Below are 25370 nucleotides of genomic sequence, written 5' to 3'. Positions count from 1 at the left end.
GATTTTCCGAGTTCGATATTCTGGGGCTACAGACAATGTTTTGGGATGCAACCAATCAAACTTACGATGGCATGTTTTGGAATGTTCAGTTGCATCCGAATTGGACCATTTTTCTTTTAAGCTGTTTTTCTGGTATCCAATACATCTCGATATCACCTTCTTTTTAGTTTCACCAATGTATATCGAACCGCATGAACATTTAAGCTGGTATACGCCAGGGTTTGTGTTTAGTGGTAGTTTAGTTTTATTGTTGCAAAAAATATTTTTTAATTTGGGAGTTGATGTGAAAATAACCTTTATGTTTTGTTTTCGAAATTCTTTACGAAGTTTTGGACCAACAATTGGTATCCAAGGTAGTTTTATAAAGGGTTGGGTATCTAATGGTTGACATGTGGTGTTTTTTTAACAGTTTTTTAAATAGTCTATAGTAATATTATTTAGAATGTTCTTGTCGTGGCCATTTTCAACAAATACGTCTATTAGAAAATCAATTTCTTTTTGAAGGTGTTTTTGAGAGCAAATTCTTTTTGCACAACATAAAAATCCTTTGAAAACGCCAATAATAATGTTAGGATTAATGTTCGAGTTAGGTTTAAGTTGAACATTTGTAATAGCTTCTTTTCGATGTATTTGAAATTCATAAGCACCAGAGCCTGTGTTCGTAATACTAATATCTAGGAAATTGAGTTGTTTGAGGTCGTTTTCAAGTTCCACTGTGTATTTTATGGCTGTGTATTTTATGGCTAAGGATGTTGTTCCTTAAGGATGTTCAGGAACATTTGTTGTTATTTTATTGAAGCGAAGCGAGCGTGACAATCATCTACATATCTCTTGTAAGTTTTTGGTTCGGATGTATAAACACTTGCTATGTTAAGGGCCTTTCTTTCTATATTTTGTAAAAACGCTTCCGCCATAACAACCATTAAAGATAAACCTATAGGACCTGAATTAGGTATTACTCGGATATTGTTTCCATATAAAAAATAGAATATACTTAATGAAAGTTCAATTAATTGGTGAATGTCTGCAAGAGTAAGTTTAGTTCGAGTTTTTAAGTCATCAATGTCAGCGTTCAATATACCAATAATAACCGGAATTGCTTCGTCAATGGGTATGGATGGATATAAATTGACTATATCAAATGAAACTTGAACTTCGTTAGGATCTATTATCTATTGCTTAGCTTCATTTACAAAACTATTAGAATTCATAAGTCTACTTTTATTTTTGTTCAGAGTCGGTTGAATAATTTTAACAAGATAATCAGATGTTCCATAAGGTGGTGTGTTAGTTGTTGATACAACGGGGCGCATTGGGTAATCTTTTTCTGGTTTGTGAGCTTTAATCATTCCGTAAATCCTTGGTGGGTTACAATCTGATGGATACATTTTAAAGTATGTATTTGTGTCTAGCTTACTTTCTTTTCTTAATTTGCACTATTGCCTTTGAAATTTAGTAGTCAATGTGGATGTTGGATCATAATTTTTTGTATTATATTTTGGCTTTTTAGTGTTATCTTTTTAACGGTTTGTTTATACTATAACGATTTCTTTGTAACTATTTTATTTATTATACCTGATGACGCTGATCACGATAGATCAGCGAAATATCGAAATAATTATATATTATTAAAAAATATATATTTAAAAAAAAGTTTATACGCAGCCGTACTTATTGAATTCTACCCATAATATAATATGTATTATATTATATTATATATATATATATATATATATATATATATATATATATATATATATATATATATATATATATATATATATATATATATACATATATATATATATATATATATATATATATATATATATATATATATATATATATATATATATATATATATATATATATATATATATATATATAGATAGATAATATAATATATATTATATCTAAAGTATCGTTAAATTTTTGGCACCAACAATTACAAAAAAAAAATCTTTTTTGTTTTTGTTGCGTTGACAAATTTATAACAAAATTGAATTGAAATTAAATTGTAAATCAAAATTATTTGAACAGTTCATAAATATAATTTATAAATTAAATAGATTTTTTTTTTTAATTCATAAAAATATTTTTTTCGAGAATAACAAACCATTAAACGGTTAGTAACAGTGAAACATGTTTACAATGTTTAAATTTTAAATTTTTTTTATTATTTTAGGCGTAACAAAACTTTGAGGAAAAATATTAATTTAGATTAACTTTTATTTAAAATTTCTTTAATTAATCCTTAAGTGAAAAACGTGGATCCAAATTAAATAGACCGAAAACGCGGAAAATAGAATTAAATTTATCTTTACATGAATAAAATTATTTTTTTGTCAACAATTTCTTAATAGTTTAAGTAATATCTATATTATAATATTAAAAGTATCTATTAAAATAGATATCATATTAGATTATATGTTATAATATATGTAATAGGTTTCGACAGAAATTTAACTGCTCAGAGTCTACTGTTAAGACTATTTTATTATTTTCCGTACTTATACTCAAATGAATAAAAATACATACATAATGAATATTATAATAAAATATATTATAATGATAATACATACATAATATTATAATAAAAAATATTATAATAAAAATACATACATAAATGAATAAAAATACGTACAAATACTCAAATGAATAAAAAAATTGTTGAAAAGTTTTATTTAATTGTGTTCTAAATTAAAAGGATTCACGGAATTCTTTTACGGAATAATTTTTTTTAAAGCAGCAAAAGCTTTGTCTTTAAAAAAATTACCGTACCCAAATTTGTCGAAAGGCGTCGCGAACCCAGAAACTATTTACAATTTTGCGGACGTGTCTGTAAACTTGCTAAAAAGAAAGTTTTCATCCAAAAGACAAATTTCAAAGTAGGATTGAAAGAAGAGTAGTCTATTGTTAAAAAAAAAAATTAAAGATTAGTGGGGATGTTTCCTAAACTTTTTATTATAATTATAAAAAACCTGACTGCTCTTTTCTTACAGTAGACACACACACATATATATATATATTGATTTTATAAAATATTTACCTTGGCTATTCAGTTCATAAATTAGACAAAATTGTCTAACTTACTTAACGAAGTGCACCAACGAGAAGGTAAGCCATATGATTTTGAACTCCATCAGTAATCTATCATGTTGCCTAAGGTTAGCCCTCCATTTCTGGATTCTTTACTTTACTTGATAGGCAGTCCCATGGCCTACTGTTATTATACGGCCTGATTTTTTGCATTTTCCGGAAAAAATTAAGAGGCCAGTTTTTTTATGGCAAATGTTAGGTACATGCGTATCTGCGATTTACGGCACCGATTTTTAAGATAAAATCTGTGACCATTTTTTCCCCGCGTGCTCGAAGTAGGTGTCATAAGGTTGGATTTTTCTCGTCTTTTTTTTAGAATTTAATATTGACTTTGATAATATTTTAAAAGTAGAGTGTTGTAAGTTTATTGCAATTTGTTTTTTTTTTTTGCAGTTACTAACGTTTTTAGTGATTTCATTGCTACTGAAAACTTCGTTCTTGTTCTGTAAGTGAATTGACATTGAAGGCATGATGGGTTTTTTTTCTAACTTTTCAGTCAATTTTATATATCTATTTTCTATATACCTGCCAAATTTCATTTAAAAATAATGACACGCTCATACTCTATTTTTGCACACAGGAAAGGTACCAAATATTCTACTGTTGTAGAGGTTGTGGGGGGAGGGGGGGATTCACGATTAAGAGCATTTTGTATATTTGAACTTTTTTATTCATTAAAAAGTTGTTTTTTTAGAAGAATGAAACTTTATTAAAAATATTGGTGATTTTTTTAAAGTATTCAAAACATGGTTTACACACACACAAAAAAAAAACTATGCTATATATTTATTCTATATATTTATAAGATTCAAGTGATTTTTTTTCTGTTGCATGTAATATAGCTTTTTCAAAAAAAAAAAGTGTAATAATGATTAAAGTAATATGATTATTAAAATATTTTTTAGAGCATTATGGGACCTAAACAGAATCATCTATTTTATGGTGAAGTAAAAAATTATTTAGCTTGTAACTTTACAATGCCAACTCATTTAAATATTGATTGTAGAAATGGACATATATTAAATATATTTATATCCAACAATGAATCATTTAAAACAACTGTTGAAATAGTCAATAAACTTTTTAATTTCAAAATATATAGTAGTCAGATTATGCAACAAGTAAATAGATCCAAATTCTATCCACGTAATTTTTCAAGGATTCTAAACAATTTATTAATATCTTTGCATACCAAAAATTAATATCTGCTATGCCACAACGATTGCATTCAACCACAAGCTCAAGTGACATTGTTTCGTGATCTTCTGTTTTATCTTCTCAACACGTCAGTGTTTTATCTGTATCAAATAGTAATCACTTAACTCCTTCTTTATCTGGTCCCACTTTGATAAGCTCTTCTCATGAACCACTACTATCCAGGTTGAGAGCTGATCAGTTAAGTCCTAGGAAAAAAGTTTTGCAAAAGAGGTTAACCATTTTGGCAATGAAATGGCAAATAAAAAATGAAAACATAAGGAGGATCTAAAAGAGTTAAAAAAAAAGGCAAAGGCCCGGCCATACCAATTAAAATATCTAAATCAGATTATTGCTCCCAAAGAAAAGACAATCCTTAATTTTCCAAAAATAGTTAAAGGAAAAGTATTTGAATTTACAGTTAAAAAAACTTCAAAATCACATTTTTATTTTAAAACAACAGTTGACATTTACCCAAAGCAACTTATCTTATCAAAAGGCTATGTCAAGCCAACAACTTGCTGACAAAAGTTCCGAAATTCTAGTACTGCAAAATGACATACTGATTTTACAGGAAAAAGTGGAGCAATGCAACAAATAACACAAAACACCAAAAATGCTACTCAGCAGATATTGGAGCACTTATATATGACATACTTGTGTGCCAAGTTCCTACACATAGTGTTCCAACTCTGCTCAGTAAACTTGGAGAACACACTGGCTATCGATTTAGTCACATTCCGCATTGCACAACTGTGGAACAAATGATGCATGAGCTAGGTGTAATATCAGACTTACTGACCGCTGAAATAGCTTTCTCATCAAAAAATCTGACACTTGGTTTTGATGCAGCAACACAGGAGGGTGTTCATGTAAATGTTGTGCACTTAACAACAGAATCTGTATGCATGGTTGTAGCTATAGATCAACTTCCTGAAGGTATAGCTTACGACTATCAGAGTCACATTACAAAATCTGTTGATAATCTTGCCAAGTTATATAGTGACTTCTACCAGCTACAATTCACTGATGTGCGAAGTACTATTATTGGAAACATAACACGATGAGTGACAGAGTAGCAACAAACCATGCAACAGTTACTAAGTTAAACCTTGTTTGGCAGAAATCATTAAATGAACTAAACTGTCACCTTCACCTCTTGAACACAATGACCAGTTCGTGCAAGTCTTCACTCAAAGCATTGAGACCTCTAAAGGAAAACTTTTTGGAAGAGACTGCATTGCAGCAAATATTGTTTTACAGCTGAACAAACTTTGCTATAAGGATGGAAAAGGTAGATCTATAGTCTTAATCCCACTTTTTTACTTTAACACAACATAATTTTGTAAATTATGATATATAAATCTAAATATTTTTTTTATTAACATATAAATGTTACTTATTTCACATGCTCCTTATGCTCTTTAAAACAATTACTTTATGTTATTTAAAGGTGACCCAAAGGGTTTTGTAGCCTTTTTGGACAAACACAAGCTGCCCAGAGGACTGCTACCATGCTACAGAGGGAACAGACTACACATTCTTTTTCACACGTGGTATTTTGATTCATCACTATGAAATATTGAAGACATTTCTGTTTTCTGGCTTAGCGTTATGTGGAGGTCGGACATATAGTTTGTTTCAAGATTTTACATCTGAAACAGGTGAATCTTTGATATGGTTATATTAAATTTTATATTAAATGTTTCCATTCTTGGACACATTTAGATCTTAAATTGATAGGAAGGGGTGCACCATTAAAGGCTATGAGATAAACCTTTAAAACCAATAGTAATGATACTTGCAGCAATAGTTAGGGGATTATAGATTATTAGAGACTAATACTATGGTTTGTTACAAATTTTTTGTTTCAGATTTCCGTGAGTTATGTGGCCAAGATTTAATTGGAAAGCTACTGACTGGTCCTTGGATAACAAAATTTTATATCACACCAGGTCAGGGACTTGACTACACATCTGGCATTCAGATAGTCAAAAATGTTCGGAACACTTTTATTGAAAGCAGCAAGGATCCTCTAAATCTAATTAAATAAAAAACTGATTTTTTTGAAAATATTATTAAAGATCCTGTTATTGATTCAATAATCAGCTTTAGTTACTTTCCCAGTAACTGATGAAATGAGTAAAACATTAGCTTAATGTCTGAAAGCTGTTGTTAGTGTCATTGGCAGGCCGTACAAGCGTCAGTTCAACATGAGTTCTAATGATCAAATTATGAACCAGACTAAATCAGCAAGGCTTCACAACATTGACTCAGACGAACTTATGGGTATGTTTAGTGCTGCAAAGCAAAAAGCTCCAAATGCCACGCTTTGCTTTCTTTCAAAACTTCGTGCTTGTAAAAATAAAACAACTGCTCTACTCTCCAAAAAGCCTACTGATATTCAAAACAAATTAATATTATGGGCTATTTCTAATGCCAGAAAAACTCGATTTGCAAATGCATAAAGTCATAAAGAAATGATGTCAGAACTTATAAAGCGTATGACTGACAAAATTCAAAATAAAAAAAGACAAAGAACAAAGGAAAATAGAAAAAAATTTAAAAAATTGTATGCCTAATCAGATAAAAGAAATATTTCCTGACTTAGAAAATAATGAGGCTTCTAATATTGAAGAAATTCTTATTGGAGCTGCTATTGGAAATGTATTTGTCACTTGAGGTTTGATAAAGCCACTAACAGCCAAGGTGTTTATTTTGACAGACTTCTTAACATCAAAAAGAAGAACAGTGGTATATACATAGTTTCTTATTGGAAACCAAATGAAAATGAGAATGATGATGCTGTCGAGTATGAAATGAGCAACTATCTGCAGACATCATCAGTTGTAATATGGTAATATTATAAAAAAATGATGTGCAAATTGATTATAATAAGGTATGTGTTATTGTAAATCATAATATGGTTTATGTACTTGCATTAATAGCTTTAATTTACAGATAATAGGTAAGTGTATTGGTTAGCAATATTTTTTCAATGCCTTATGTGTATATTAAGCCCCCTCACTCTCTTTTTTTTGCTGTTGTTAATAAGATTATGAAAAGATTTATAATTCTTTCATTGATTATTTTATGAATCAGATCTTATTTTAGGTAGTCGGGAAGTTACCGACATTTAACAACCAGGGTTAACTTGGTTGCAACATGCTATGGGAAACCAAAGCTCATTTACTTCTGTCTTTAAGCCAATAACCTGGCTTTTGATATACTGTTTCAACTTAAAAAATGACTTTTTGCATGCATGGACACCAAGATGTTAGAGTTAAGTAGTTTAAATCAATCAGTATAGAAATCAGTTATTTTGATTATTATTTTTATACACCATATCTTTTCTTTTTCAGGCAACAAATCAAAGAATTCATTTGGTTCCATTAATATTTTAATCATATAGAAATTGATTTATCTTATTATTATTTATAATTTTTTTAATTTGTTAATAAAAATAGTTTTTTTATTTAAACAACATTAATTTTTTTCTGTTATAAGTTGAATAAAAATATAATCGAGACACAGCAATGCGCTGAAAACTAAACAATGAAGTTCTGTTTTAAAACTACCGTTAGCCGAACGCTAATTTTTTGAGTTGGTTGCATTTTTCTTAAGCATTCCTTATAATGAATTTTTGACACTTAAATGGGCATAACTTTTAGTAGAATCATTCGTTTTTTATGAATTTTTCACCATTGTAATACTGATTTAAAGCTCTTTACAATGATGTGTAATAATTAAATATTTGAATAGTTTAAAAATTTTGCACACGTCCTACAAATGTTTATTTTATTAAAATGGTCGAGGAATACCTGAGATTATCATCATGTAATTACATTATGCTATGCAATATTTTTCTCTAACTGATTTTCTGTTTCAGTATATTCCAATAACATATGAAATACTGAAATAGGCTTTCAAATAGCTATGTATCAAAATGCTACTAAAACAAACTTACATATTGCAAAGACTACTTACAACTCTTATCAGGAAATAAAAACAAAGGTTTGTAATTTTATATGTATTAAGGATTTATAAAATCTTTTATTAACACTAGCAATAAGTTCTTTATCTTTTTTTAAATTCTTTTACCTGATCTTTTCTTACAGAATCTGTAGTTTCTTTTTGTAAATTATTATAAAAAATATTCATGGCGATTAATATTTTTTATAATAATTTACAAAAATTAGTATAATATAATATCATTTATATCACTTTATATCATTTATATGCATTTATATCACTTTGGATTTTTCTAAATAAATTAAAAGATGGTAAAGGTAGTTGTTCTAACAATAACTTATAAGACTGTGCTGAAGTGTGACGTAAAATTAGTGCATAACGTTAAGGATGCAGAATATGGAGGTCTGTCTTGAGGAGAATAGTATCTAATTTCATTTAACTCTGTCAAAACTGAATTCATATCATTGGCTTTATTTCTAATATAGATAGGAAAATTTTCTAACATACTACAGTTTGTTAATTTGCAATTATAACCACTACGAACCATTCAGATAAAGAAATATGATAGCCTTTATATGACAATGAAACATAAAGATCTTACAGTTACTCAAAAACAGTTGGTATGCCTGATTTTTTATCAAAACATAGTTTATAATAAACCACACTATCATGAATTTTTTTAAATGTAAAGCCTGGCAGAGAATGTTATTCTGTCAAATAATCAAGATTAATTATTTTATCAACACTTTGAAAATCTTCAAACTCATCTTTTCCTAAATATATCAAAGTTGGTGTCTTTTTCATTATTCCACTCTCTAATGGAATATAATGAAACAGGCAATCAATTAGAATACATTCACATATTAATCAGTTCAGAATACATTACATATTGAATGACTATAAAAGCATAAACCAATGCATGCAAGCAAATATTTATATAGTAATTGTTACAATATTATAATTCAATATTTTATTCAACACCTTTGTATAATATTTCCTGATAAATATATTGTTATTGTTGTTGTTGTTAAAACCTTTCATACATAATTTAAAATTTAAAAATAAGCCGTAAAAAAACTGGCCTCTTAATTTTTTACGGAAAATGCAACAAATCAGGCCGTATAATTACAGTAGGCCATGGCAGTCCATGTAATAAATAAATGTATTTTGCTTAAGCTTTTTCTTGTTATTTCAATTTTTTATTTTATTTTAATATTTATAATTAACGATTAAACATAACACAGAAATATTGATTTATAATAAAAAAAAATATATCTTTAAATAAAACAAAATTGGTACATATGAGGCGTTGCGAACGAAAGGGCACACCAACCAAAATCAAGTTTTGAGTAAGCGCGCGAAATTACACTTTTTTCTACCACGTGGTAGAAGAGTTTACACCCCCTCCCCCTCTGTGTTAGTTGGTGGTTTCTCTCGCTTGGTTGCTGTGCCTCTTTTGGACGAACGTTTTACTAGTTACAAAGTGTGTTTCTTCAGATTTTATCACGTGTAAATAAAAAAGGATTTTCAGTCAGAAAGAGGCCCACTGACACGTTGATCTTGTGTTATATTGTAGATGACAGACTAAAGTAAAAAATAGTTAAAGAAAACGGATTTTCGAAAATTGGTTGGTGTGCCCCTTTCGTTCGCAACGTCTCATATAAACACATCAAATATAATTCATACCATTTAAAAAGATTAAGGGGCCGTCCATATAGGCGTCACACAATTTACTGCAATTTTTGACCCCCTCCCTCTTGTTACAAGACGTCACAAAAGTTTAGACTCCCCTAGAACTTTACGTCACAAGGTGCTGCCCCCCCTACCTATTGGATAAGTACCGTATTTTTTCGATAGTTAACTAAACATAAAATATTTTTCAAAATTATTCTTATGTACGTATGTTTAATGAGAAAATTGACAGCGATAATAAATGAAATTATTATTATCTTTATTATCATTAAATTATATCAATTATTCACAAGTGATTTATAGGTCTGCATTTTATAATCATAAAGATATAATACTTTCAAAATGTTCAATTGTAGTTTATTATAGTTAAATATAATATTAATTGAAACTTTTTTACATTACTACTATAAAGTAAATATTATCTCGCAACTATTCCGCATTCTAAAATATGAAATAATTGAATAAAATGAGCCTTAAAATGATTTTAACAGTTAAATACAAACTTAAATATTTTTAACAAACTAAAATATTTATAGTAATTAAATCTTATTTGAACCAATTATAATAAATAAAAAAACATGAAACATTGCTGAAATTAAAAAATTAGCAAAAATAATTTTCCATGGTGAATAAAAATGTTCCTTTATGGAATAAACTCGAAGGGCATTGATGCCAGTATCCTGGGGAAAAGCATTGATGGAAAAGTCATGTCGAATTGACCAATACAGATTTAAAGAGCGGGGAAGGATGTCGTCAACTTTTACACTTTTTACTGCAAGCAGAGATGGAAATTGATGGCATGCTGGTTCGTTGTTCATTTTGGAATTTTAAGACCTACGCTTGTTTGAACAACTTGAGGAAATCTGTCTATTATCACACTGAAATAGGAACTTCTTGGTTTCAAACAGCACTTATTGTCATTTCGTTTTACAATCTGCGTAAAATATTGGCTTGTTCGTATGTGACTATCTTACCATTTCTGATTCTTTGACAAGAGGAGTTGTTCTTGTAACTCAGACTCTGTGGGCTCAATGTACTCACTGACGGAAAATTGTCGGCAATCAAGCCTGACCAAATTTCAGCAAGAGTAGTCCCTGCATTGACGTCAATTGTAACATCTCTCTTGTTCAGATGGCTATCATAGTGGTCATGTGGTAATATCAATCCAGCAAGTTCTTTATTAAGTGGTGCCATTTTTCTTTCAACTCTATTAAATGCACTTTTTCCAGGAGCCTTTGTAGCAAGAAATAAAGTATCAAAATCATGCTGGGATAAAGTGGTGTACTGAAATCTTTGTTACTTTTTGATATCTTGGTTTCTTATCAGGGCCACCATCAACTGTCAAAACTAAATTTGGTTTAACCAATAGATCAATACCGCTTCTGGTAATGATTTCAAACTCCTTGAGTGTAAGAAATCTTTGAAAATTAAGACCATGGCTGAATGCTGTTGATTTTTGTTGAACTTTGTATTTTGGCAGCAGTCAACCCAATTGGAACAGCAGTCAACCTTATTGGCTTTATCATCTTGACTCAAAAAACACACTTCATTCATTTCTAACATGGACGCTAATTCTTCCAAGTGCCTCATTGCTCTAATTAATTTTACTAGTACTGTTGATACATGAGGCTGGCATTCAAGAGATGAACTGCGCTTTGGTAAGAGACGAAGGTAAAGCCCACTTTTACTGATTATGAAACCATCCATTTTTAAATGTTCAGCCAGTTGATCTAACGTTTTGATGCTTCTAAAAACATCACTACTTCGTTTTTTATGAGATGCTTATCCATGCATAGCAATGTTCACAATAGTTTCAAGTTGTAAAGCCTGATTGTGTTTGATTCTTGGCCTATCAGGCTTGTCTCTGACATTCAGAGTTATGCGTAGTTTTAAATTATCTTTAAACGAAGATTAGAATTTTCTTTTCTTCAGTTCTCTTACTTCTTTTTCTCTTTTCTGGTCAGCTATCTTTTTATTCAACTGCTAATGTAAGTTGTCTTTTTTCTTTTTGTTTTCTTTCAATTTAGCATCTTGTTCATACGAAAAGCAATTCACATTTTTGTCGCTTGTACAAACCGACTAAATCAGATTTCAGAATTTTAATCTGTGTCTGCAAAAAAAGTTAAATTACTTTTTTTTTTTTTAATTTATTTTCTCCTTTTATTAATTCAAAAATGTTTATATCAGAACTTTCAAGCATTAAATTAATAACTACTACTTCTTTTTTTAATTGTGATATTTTACTATTTGTTCCTTTTTTTAAGGAAATAATTTCAGTTGATTTTTGAAATAAGTATTTGCAGATTGTTTGACATATTTTCATGATCCTTTAGATGCTTAAAAAATCCAATTTTAAATCCATCATTGATTCAAGTTTCCTTTTTAATTTTTTTTATTTTTTTCAAGCATTTAGTTTTCACTGAAATTTATTGTTTCTTTAGGAACTTCAGAACTATTTGATGTATTATTATTGATGTATTATTATTGATGTATTATTATTGATGTATTATTATTGATGTATTATTATTGATGTATTATTACTGATGTATTATTATTGATGTATTATTATTGATGTATTATTATTGATGTATTATTATTGATGTATTGTTATTGATGTATTATTATTGATGTATTGTTATTGATGTATTATTATTGATGTATTATTATTGATGTATTATTATTGATGTATTATTAGGAATATTTGCCAGAGGTAGAATAAAAGCTTCACCTAATTATAAATCCAACTTATTATTTTGCATTGTTTCTTTAACTTTCTGATATTATCATATAATCAAATTATACTTATTAATAATTTCATACCAGAGGAGGTGAACATTTAAATCAATGCAAAATCTACAATATACTGCGTTGTAAGAAGTAGATTAAGAGTAATTACTTTTAACATTAAATAACAATCGAAAATTTCTTTATTAAGCATTTTATCTACACAATTTTTTCATAAAATCAAGTCAAGAAAATATAAAATATTAAATCAATTTTAATTTCATACCTCACAATCAACATCAATAAATTTAATGAACTAAAAGGTTATTTATTTAGCAAAACAATACAATTAAACTTTAAATAATTTATAAAATGTTTTATATGAAACTTACAGCTAAGTTACAAATAAATAAAACTTATAAAATAAACAAATAAAAATAAACAAACAAAAATAAACAAATAAAAATAAACAAATAAAAATAAACAAATAAAAATAAACAAATAAATAAATACGCAGATTTATTGAACAGCTATTTAAAACTATTTATTTACTTATCAGTAAATAAATAGTTTTATTTATTTACTAACTACAAATTTATGTCTAAATATAAAATTAGAAATAAATTACTTCTAGACATATCAGCCATACTATACAATAAAACAGAAATCATACTATATCAATATTAACATAAAAATTGTTTTTTTTGTTTTGTTATCTAGGTGCCCCAAGTTGTACCTAACGGTCATGTCACAGAGCACCGCGGAGGTGCATTTTACCTGGAAGTTCACGCTTCTTCCTTACCGTGACGCAAAAATATGTCCAAAGCTCGTTTTGATTCTGGATCTCCTGCTTATATACCAAGCGCTCTAACCACTGCGCCACGGCCGCACAAAAATTAACTGAAATTATTTCTTTAAAAAAATGTTCTTGCACAATAATAAGCTTAATGCTATTTTCTGTGAAAATTCACGGAAATTAAGAAGCAATTTTGGCTATTTTCCGAGAAAATTCATTAAACTTAATATGGGGTAATTCCGTGTCAAAACAACAACAAAAATTCAAAAAAATAACCCACTATCTCTAAATGACTTAATTTTTGCAACAAAGATACTTAAGAATATTAAAGAAGTTATGCTAGTTTGAAAAGAACTATATTTTAGAAGTTATGCTAGTTTGAAGAAAAATTACAGCAAAGGTTATGATCTATATATTTCCAAACTTCATATTCTTAAAGTATTTATAAATATCTTAAAAAAAAACGAAACAGCTGAGCTGTTTATTTGACTTACTAATCTAAAAAATTTTTATTTTTGATTCAAAGTATATTGAGCTTGAGACAGAAGATTGATTGGTATTTACGTTTAGGCACAACCAGAAAGTAAGAGCTCTCACTTATGCGTAAAACTACAATATGCATATTAAATAAACTCAATTAAAAATATTTAAATATTAAAAACAGGTATATTCACTCAGAGCTAGTCAAAAAAATAAAAGGTATTTCCACTTAGGTGTAAAACTGCAATATCCATGACATGCATGTACATAAATAAACTCAATTTTATATATCAAAACGCTTAATGCGTTTTGATATATAAAATTGAGTTTATTTATGTACATTATGCTCTTTGAATTCCGTGTTTTTATGAATTGACAAATCTTTATACAAATTAGTAAACTATAAATATTTTTTTGTTTTTCTTTGAACTGTAAAACAAAACAAAATTAGGTAATTTTTTTTTAACAAATGAAATATATTGTCATATACATATCATTGACATACAAAAACTGTCGGTTCTAAGTAATAATTGATAAAAAGAAGCAAGCAAGTGTCTTTCAAGATTCAAGGACCATATTGATACATAAAATTAAATTCCGCATCAACTTTGCATATCAGCTTCTTTGGATTGCATCTTAACTTCATTTTGACATACAGCAATAAATTCATTCAAGTCTCTTGTTCCTGGTATTGCTTTTACATTTTTAAATCGTTCAGATTGCAATCTTGTTTCAACCAAATTTTCACTTGAAATAAAAATAAAGTTTATACCTTTGATGTTGTTAGTGCAACATGTAAACATATCATGTGAGTTCAATATTTGATTTGTAGAAATTCTCTGCAAACTAGCATTAGCTACAAGCCGTTAGCTGTTCCTCCTATACCATCACAAGGTTGCTTTCCATAGCTGGTTGCAAAGAAAACCCATTTTGCATCTATTCCAAAGTCTGATTTATGCTGGCATAGGTTAAAAATGTTTTTGCAGTTTTTATATTGAGATGAACAGCCATCAGAAAAGTAGATCACGTTTACAATGCTGGGTATCTTTTGCTTCAGATTATTGATAATTGATTTTTGTACCTCGTAAATCATTGGTACATCATGATTGTTATCATCTGATATAATGCAATATGAAGTGGAATGCAACACTTGATTTTCTTTATAGTACACAACTACTGGATGCAGTGTGCACTGAAGGTTATTCTAATGAAAACCTTGTACTTCATCCTGCACAACAAAGCTATAGTTTTATGCAAAATCTCCTAGAATTATTGCACTATTTGATGGCAGTTCTTCTTTAAGATTTTTTAAATATTTAGATTGGCATTTAGAAATATATGAATGGGCTGTTAGCTTGACTAGTTTTTCCATCACCATATTTACAACATCTGGTATGCTTACAAACTGTATAACTAAATCTGATCTATCAGTAGTAACCCATTGGTTAAATTCGATAGTATCTTCTTCCTCAAACTGCCCTATTAGTTTGAATAGCTTTTCTTCTAATTTAGATGTATTTTTTGGACATTGTGTACACCGATTTAACATTCATTCTTTGTTTTGCATATCACAAACAATAAATTTATATAGTTCATCGTAATCAATTTTAATGGGTAGGAGAATTGACTTCATGTTTTGATGGTAGATACAAACGCACACAGAATGGGTTCCTGATGAGTTTGGCTAAACACACCATTTAGGTCTTAAAACACAAAACTTGGAAAAACGTAACTTTACATGTGGATATAGAATTTTAAATGAGACAAATAACTCTTTTAAGGTTGATAAAAGTAGTCGCTTTTGCATATGGACTTTCCAACTAACACTTACAAAATCCTTTTGACCATTCATCCGGCGAGAGTTTTCACCATCTTCATAAAAATATTTCACTAAAGTATTTATTTGATCAGGCAGAATTTTACCACGCTTAGTTTGTGGAACTGCAAAAACTCCTTCCTTTTTTGCAACAGATCTAGATTTTATTATTAGATACTTTGAAACACCAAAATACTCACTAGCTGCTTCAATTGACCATTCTTGTGGGTACAAATTCAATACTTGAATTTTGTCCCTAAATGAACAGCATTTTTCAAGTTTATCTTTTATCAAAACTAACAATTTTTTGAACTGAACAACCTTTTTTTTTAAATCAAGAATATATTCATTATCGAAAACTTCAACTTCTGTCAATGGAATTTTTAAAAAGCTTGATAATTTTTCTTTGAAAACTGTCGTAACAGTTTTAATTTTTTTTTCCCCAATACTCATACAATTTGCAAATGGCTTTCCGTGAAGCTTGACTGGTGACACACCAATTATACTGAAACAATCGGAGAGTTCTTGTCTGTTTTTATTTATATCAGCTTCTTGTTGAAAGTTAAATACATTTTCTTTATTTATACTTTCATTTGTGTAATCATCAGCAATATCAAAGTTATCAGTATTAATTTCAGTGGAAGCTTTTAATTTGACTAAGCAATTTGTACAAATTTTTTGACCAGGTACAATATTGAACCTGTTGTTCAAAGTTATGGTTTTTAACATGACTTCTCTCTGAGATGCTAAATTAAAAGATATAACTTAATCAAATAAAATGTGCCTAGTATTAATAAACATAAAGAATATAAAACTATGACAAAGTAACATTTATTAAAAAATTTACGACAAGCTTTACTAACCTTTGCATGGTCTTTTGTGAACTAACAGCGGATCACAGCATTTATTCTGAAACACAGGGAACTTCTCAAGATAGAAATTTTGATAATAAAAACATAAGTCAATAATCAAAACAAGAGAAATACCCAACCTCAGCGCAACTAAGTTTTGCTCATCTGGAGCTTGATAAAAGTTTATTCCAGTGTGGTTTGTAAACGTTAACTTGTGACAATTTGATTTTAAAATCAATCAATCAATTAAAATATAAAAATATTTAATTTCAATATTTTAATTTTCTAAAACCAACATTAAATAAATAATATTTTCTTACATGAGTATTATAATCAAAACTCAAATGCTAGAACCAATTGCTCCATTTAATTAATCAAAAATCAAGTATTTCTGAGATGGTGGGTTATTTCGACTTGTTGTTTTGACATTGAATTACCCTATGAGGAGTTTTCGCTATTTTCCGTGAAAATTCACGGAAATTAAGAAGCGATTTGGGCTATTTCCGTATATGAAAATTCACGGTACTACATATGAAAATTCAATATGGAGGAGTTTTCGCAATTTTCCGTGAAAATTCACTGCCAAATGTCGAATATAGATTAAAAATAAATATCTCTTGTCACAATCTAAATTCTTTAGATACATATTTGTGGTGCAAAAATGTGTATGCGGAAAAGGATCCTTATGAAATTGGAGGAAGTTTAACTACTTAGGTTGAGCAAAAGAACATAAATGTACACCTTCAACAATCCCTGGCTTTTTAACATGGAGAAGAAAAAAACTTCCCTAAGAAAGGGAGAGTTTTACTAATAGGTATTTGGAAATAATTTTAATAGGTAAAAGGTTTGCTTGGTAAAGCGCTAACTTAAAGTCAAACGATAAGATAATATAGAGTTTACTTTTATTACCTTTGGAGCAGTTTCAATATCCTAACAGCATGATTGACAATCTAATATTGTGATGATTAAAATAATAATAAAGTTAGCTCACATTACGAGAATTTAAATAATTAAAGAATTATTCTATTCACTTCACACTTTTAATCATGATATACTATTTTATTATAATTATGATATGTTAAATTATATTATAATAAATACATAATTTAGCATAACATAATTTTATTATATAAATTTATTATATATTATATATATATATATTTATATTATAGTATACAATTTATTATATATTATATTATATATATATATATATATATACATATATATATATATATATATATATATATATATATATACATATATATATATATATATATATATATATAAATATATATATATATATATATATATATATATATATATATATATATATATATATATATATATATAAGTATATATATATATATATATATATATATATATATATATATATATATATATATATATATATATATATTATAGTATACATTTTAAAGCGTACATTATAACCATTCCAATAACAAAATAGAAATAAAACATTTCTAAAAAGAATCTCTAAATTGGGCTTATGTCACAGAGCTAATAGCCAAGACATAAGAAGGTTTAAAGCTGTTTACCTTGCAGTTATGTTATCATACCTTCCAGCACTACTGCAGAAAGTAACTAATGACTAACAGGTACATAAAATTTTAACAAAGCTTTAGCTTTGCATAAATAAATTGTATTAAAAAAAACACGTAAATTCTGTTTAACCATTGTTCTTTTGGTGTGCCGATACTAACAGGATATATCAACTAACGCTAAAAAGTCTCAAAATGCTAAAGTCTTAAAATGTTAAAGTAAAATTTTATTAAGTTTTAAATAAAAGGCAAATTATAATTAGTATCTACTTATCGTTAAGTTATATACACGCTATATCGTTAAGTTATACACACAACACACACACACACACACACACACATCTATACATGTATGTGTGTATATATATTTTTTTATATTTGTATATATATATATATATATATATATATATATATATATATGTTTGTATATATTTGTATATATTTGTATATATTTGTATATATATATATATATATATATATATATATATATATATATATATATATATATATATATATATATATATATATATATATATATATTTATATATATATATATATAATTATAATCTTTTCAATTAGGTTTTGCAACCCATACAAAGCTAGTGACCTTTAGGTTTTCTTGAAAAACCAATACAATAGTAATGATACCAATATAAACAGTGATCGCACTGAATCCACTTTTGAAGTTTACTGGCTGATTGAATTTGTTAACAATGATAACATGGCCAACTATTAGATGAAGTGCTCTTACAGACTTATCAAAAAATTTGTCTTATAACCAGACTTATCAAAATATTGTTTAAGTTCATGTAAATTAGCTCTTTTATCATTAATGATATAAGGTACAGTAGGAGAAAGATTATCACTTGAGGTTTTACTACCACTTTGTAATGAATTTTGTGCAATAGAATCTTTGACGAACCAAGTTAAACGAATAAAATCTTTTTCATAAACCCCAAGTTTCTCAAGAGGTTTTGGTACGTTGTAAAAAAGTCTCTATTTTTTTACAGCTGATCAACCTGGGGGAAAGCGCTGTGGCTTACGTAATACAATGTCAATGTCTAAAATTTGAGTGGTATACCTTTTTTCAACAGGAAGAGTCTCAACAAGTGATTGTTGGAAAAGTTTTTGAAGTAGTTTCAGAGTTTGTTTGTATAGAAATTTGAGGTGACACAGGCAAAACACATTTCAATGTTGCAGATAAAGAACTTTCAGGTAATATTTCAACATTTGTCTGCAATCTTTCAACATAATGAGTCTCACATATAATTGTTGGGGAAATGTTTGATGTAGTTACAGAGTTTGTTTGTAGAGAAACTTGAGGCGATACAGGCAAAACACATTAAAATGTTACAGAAGAACTTTCAGGAAATATTTCAACATTTGTCTAAAAAAGATTTTCTGAAATAACATCATCTTCAGAATGGTGCTGTTGAACCTGTACATTATGATTACAAGTCATAATGGATTGCACATAAAGAAAAAAAAAGTAAATGATTCATCAGGAGATTTAATGAGGTAACGGGTGATGCGGAAGTTATCAAACAAAATAAAAACGTCAATAACTTATTTATAATAAAAAAACAAACTACTATTATATTTTTTTTAAATAAAGCATTTATCTTTTAATAAAAATATATTATTTTTTATATGAAAAAACACCACCATCTGCAATTGATCTCAATTTTACTCTGACGCCTTTCATATGCGACTGTAAAAAGTTTAAATCAATTTCTTGTAGTTTTAGTTTAATGCGATCAATCAAAACTTGCTCTGTTGAAGCTTGCCAATCTCCCTCGTAAACCTTTTGTGCCAAACATCCCCAAAAATTTTCAATTGGTCGTGCTTGAGGCACATTTGGGGGGTTGGATTCTTTATCAACGTACATATTGGTCCATCCAGTTTAGAGAATCTTTAGAATAATGAGAACTTGCTAAATCTGGCCAAAATAAATAGTTAAAGTCTCCGTGACACTTGTGAATAAATGGAAGAAGTCGTTTTTCTAAACATTCATTAATATAGGTTGATGAACTGATCGCTACAGCCTTGGAAGAGCGAAAGAATGGCTTCGACATACCACGGTCAGATATGGCTATCCACATTAATAATTTTTTTGGAAATTTCTCTTTTCCTATAAAACGAACACTTTCTGGGCATGTCTTTTTGTTGTTTGTGTAGTATCCAGAATTTCCAGGCATGTTGTCTCCTGCAAAACAAATGTATTTTTCGTCATCGATGACTAGAAGCGATTTTGTGTTATAGAGTTGGTTAACTAGTTTCCTGCTTCTTTTCTTTGTCTTTATTTGTTGTTCTATAGTGTATTTTGGAGTCTTTTCAAGTTTTCTATATTTAATATTCATTTTTTTTTAACTGACGACCAATTGTCGATTGATTTACACCGAATTTAATACCTATTTTTCTCTGACTGACCCCTTTTCGATTGTTGACAAGTCTCGTTAATTCGGCTTTCTTTTCTCTATTCCAGGATGTCGGACGACCAGGGTGTTTTCTATCAGGAAACGATTGAACAGTTTCAAGTCTTTTTAGGTTATCATATATTGTTCTTCGAGCAAATCCTTCCTTTTCAAAATGATTTACGATTTTTTTTTTTTTTATATTAGGTTTATTTACAAAAAATATTTTTTGTCGCTTTCCGAGTTATGTATAATAGGCTTTATTCTTTTTTAAATGTAAATAATATTCTTTACCATAAACAATTTGGATTCAAATCTGGCCATTCCACCGATCATGCAATCATTCACCTTGTTCAGGACATATTTAAATCGTTTGATGAAGGCAAGTATACCCTTGGTCTTTTTATCGATTTAAGTAAAGCTTTCGATACAGTCAATCATCAAATCCTTCTATTAAAACTCAAAAGTTATGGTATAAAAAATACTAACTTGTCCTGGTTCGAGAGTTATTTGACTAATAGGAAACAGTATATAGTTTATGATGAAGGAAAAACTAATTATGAGACAATTACATGTGGTGTTCCTCAAGGATCAATTTTAGGGCCACTTCTATTTCTTGTTTATATAAACAATTTAAATAAATTTTCTAACATTTTAAATACAATTTTATTTGCAGATGATACCAGCTTGTTTTATTCCAATAAAGATATCAATATATTATTCCAAACATTGAACAAAGAACTAGACAAACTAACCCAATGGTTTAAATCAAACAAGTTATCTTTAAATATTACTTTTACAAAATACACTTTATTCCATCGCCAACATAAAATATCAGATATTCCCTTAGAACTTCCGGACCTTTTTATTGACAATCAATTAATAAAGAGAGAGCAATCAATAAAGTTTTTAGGCGTGTTTCTAGACGAAAATGTAACCTGGAGGGAACATATAGGTGTAGTTGAAGATAAAATATCAAAAAATTTAGGTATAATGTACAAAGCAAAGCTTTGTACATTATACCTAAGGTTATTACATCGATCTTGTTTAAAAAACATTTACTTTTCTTTCATTCATTGCTACTTAAGTTATGCGAACATTGCTTGGTGTAGCACTAACGCGACGAAAATAAAAAAATTGCTTAGCAAACAAAAACAGGCTATAAGGATAATTTCAAACGTAGATCGCTTCTCACACACACAAACACTATTTAATGAACTCAATATCCTAAATGTATATAAACTAAACCTCTATCAACTTCTTATTTTCATGTTCAAACTTGATAAAAATATATTACCAATCTTATTTTATTCAATTTTTGAAAAAAAAAATCATATATACCCTACTAGATTTTCAAAATACAACTACATTCAATCCAAAACTTATTATTCCGCTACTAAATTCTCTATTGTAAACCGAGGACCAAAGTTGTGGAACATAATATTAAATAATGAAATGAAAACTAATTATTCTCTAAACCAATTCAAAACAAAACTTAAGCAATTACTTTTGTTAACTGAAAATGAATTAAATTTTTTCTAATAAAACTTCTTTATATTAGAAATAATTAATAAGTTAATTAATTAGTTACTTTAGATTATTAATGCATAATTAATCAATATTTGTACATATATTTTTATCATTTTAAATGATAATCTTCTTTTTGAGAAATTTTTGATTTTTGCGTTATTTATTAATCTTTTACTTTTATTTTATACTGTTTATTTGCTTTTACTTAATTGGCAATGAAAAGTATTATAAATATAATTAAATAAGTTAAACTATAAAATGCTCTACCAATAAAATGTTTTATATAAAATCATATCTTCTTATTTTTCAAAACAATTCTTAAATGTTATTTTTGTCATTTAATATAAATTTTGTTTCTTTTATTTTACAAAGCAATTGTTATATCTTATTTTTTGAAAAACTATAAATTTTAAACGATATGCGATATATTTAAATTTTCTTTTATAATATATATCAGAGATATATACATTGAAACTATATTTTATTGTCAAACTATATTTTGTCTAGTAATGACGCATTTTTTGGGGCTTAATGATAAGACTAAATTTGTCTTCTTCTAGCCCCGGTCATGTAATTATTTTTTTATAAGTTACGACTGTAAGTTTTTTTTTTTATCGGAAAAAGTGTAAATAAAAAAAAAAAAAAAAACTTAATTAAATATATATATATATATATATATATATATATATATATATATATATATATATATATATATATATATATATATATATATATTCAGCTACATCAAAATATATATATACATATATATATATATTGATGTAGCTTCAGTATATATATGTATATATATATACTGAATATATATATATATATATATATATATATATATATATATATATATATATATATATATATATATATATATATATATATATATATATATATATATATATATATATATATATATATATATATATATATATATATATATATATATATATATATATATATATATATATATATATATATATAGGGGAGAGTTGCCGAAATTGGAACAGCTCCTTAATTGGAACACTTAGCCTTATTTAGAAACTGGAACTATTCTACTTTCATGAATATTTTTTCTTGTAAAGAAAATAATTTTCTTTATTTTTTGAAACTTCTAGTATTTAAACTTAAAAACTGCACGTATGTGAATAAAATTACTTTTTTAAAGAAAAATTTTTTTGCGATCTAATTTTATCGTTGCATTTAAACGATTACAGAAGCTTAACGATATTGAGTTTGATGATAATTTTTTTTAAATTTTAAATTTTAAGGGTTTCAAGTCTATGTGATATTAAAAGCTTATATCGTAAGTTGTTACTTGTATGTAAATATTTTGCTACAACACCATGGTCCTATGTTGCCCAGAATGGAACTTCAAAAGTTGCCGTAATTGAAACGATGTCATCTCATAACACGCTACTTGACGTCCGAATTATCAGAAAATTTCATTAGTCCGACTGTATAATATTTTTTAAAGCGAATTTCTTTTATAGACATAGTATTACTGTTAGACATTTGTTGCTTTTTTGGAATTGGTATTTAGTCTTGCTTTAAAGTATGAAATGATTTTTCACAAAATTTTTTTCATAGTCTAAAGTCTAGTCATAGTCTAAGGATATAAAATTGATTGTAAACATCGTATACTTTAATTAACAAATCATTTTATCTTTTAGTAAAAAATAAAATGTAAAAGTTTTACAAAAGTTATTCATTTCTATTTAACGGATAAACTTGTAAGACAACATAAAGTATATACCCAGCATAAGTTTTTTACTGTATATAGAAGTTAATATATAAAGTTGCAAACTTTATATAGTTTATATAGATTTTGATTTATATAGTTAATGATTAACTAAACAAAAATGATGAAAAATAATGATTATATAATGAGTATATAATTAACTTAATCATATATGAATAACAAACAAATATATGAAAAAATAAGCCTGTAATAAGATTATAAAACTCTCCTTATGTATCTTCATAGTAATTTGCTTTTATTTTAGATGCAAACACTACGAAAATATGGAAAATGGAAAGTAGAAAACTTGAAAAAGGCTGTTGAAGCAATAAAACAAGGAGAAATCAGCTTAAATGAAGCCGCCTATGAATTTTGTATTTCAAAAGCAACTTTGTCAAGGCATATAAATGAAAAAAACAAAGTTGCTGTTGCAAATGTGAAATTTCATGGTCGACTTACCACCGTACCTAATGAAATTGAAACAGAACTAGCTGATCACTGTTTATTATTAGAATCGATGTACTTTGGATTAAGGATTGATGATCTTCGTCGTCTAGCATTTGATATTGCGGAAGCTAACAACATCACACATAATTTTAACAAACAAACACGAATGGCAGGAAAAAAGTGGTATTATGCATTTATGCAAAGGCACCCACAACTGTCGCTTCGTGGGCCTGAATCAACATCAATTGCACGTGCACAAGGTTTTAATAAAGAGCGAGTGCAATCTTTCTTTAATTTACTTTCAAAGTTATACATGGAAGAAAAGTTAACTCCAGACAGACTTTATAATATGTATGAAACTAGTTTATCAACAGTACAAGATGGTCAGATAAAAATTATTAGTGCAAGGGGCAAAAAAAGAGTTGGAATTATGACTAGTAGTGAACGAGGAAATTCAGTAACAGCTGTAGTTTGTGTATCTGCAGCAGGATTTTATGTTCCACCAACGTTAATATATAAACGCAAAAGAATGAAGCCAGAAATAACAAATGGTGCACCTCCAGGAACTGTATTTAGTACTCAAAAGAAAGGATGGATGTCAAATTAAGGTTTTTTAGATTGGCTCAATCATTTCATTAAAGTTGTTAAACCTTTAAAACAATCAAAAGTTTTGTTGATGCTTGATGGTCATGTTACACATTCAAAAAATTTGGCAGCGATATATCTAGCACGAAATGCTGGAGTGCGTATGGTATCACTACCTCCCCATACTACACACAGACTGCAACCATTAGACGTTGCGTTCTTTGGACCACTTGGTACATACTATGATGAAGCTATGCCAAAATGGATGCGGTCACATATATCACAACCAGTAACAACTTGGCAAGTTGCAGAATTATTTGGTGACGCATATAGTCAGGCAGCATCATTGAGAATTGCTATGAAAGGATTTCAGGCTAGTGGGTTGTGGCCTTTGGATATAAATGTATTCACTGATTCTGATTTTACAGCCTCTTCATTTACTGATGTTGGTCCTTCAAACAATC

General features: G+C 27.9%; 2 protein-coding genes across 2 annotated transcripts; one reads left to right on the top strand and one right to left on the bottom strand.

Moving 5' to 3' along the window:
- Positions 1–15041: 15041 nt before the first annotated feature.
- LOC136089507 (uncharacterized) lies at positions 15042–17066 on the bottom strand. Its single transcript, XM_065815549.1, has 2 exons — positions 16637–17066; positions 15042–16519 (listed from the first exon to the last, which is right to left on the bottom strand). Exon 2 carries the CDS (start codon positions 16500–16502, stop codon positions 15642–15644), a length of 861 nt encoding a protein of 286 aa, XP_065671621.1. The 5' UTR covers positions 16503–16519; positions 16637–17066; the 3' UTR covers positions 15042–15641.
- A 7073-nt stretch (positions 17067–24139) lies between these two features.
- Positions 24140–24928, top strand: LOC136089801 (uncharacterized). The gene has a single exon (XM_065815890.1). The coding sequence runs from the start codon at positions 24140–24142 to the stop codon at positions 24926–24928; it is 789 nt and encodes a 262-aa protein (XP_065671962.1).
- Positions 24929–25370: the final 442 nt, after the last annotated feature.

The sequence above is a fragment of the Hydra vulgaris genome, chromosome 13, assembly GCF_038396675.1.
Source record: "Hydra vulgaris chromosome 13, alternate assembly HydraT2T_AEP".
In the NCBI taxonomy this organism is placed as follows: Eukaryota; Metazoa; Cnidaria; class Hydrozoa; order Anthoathecata; family Hydridae; genus Hydra; species Hydra vulgaris.
Note: the sequence above shows the minus strand (reverse complement) of the source record. Positions and strands in the feature narration are given on the sequence as shown.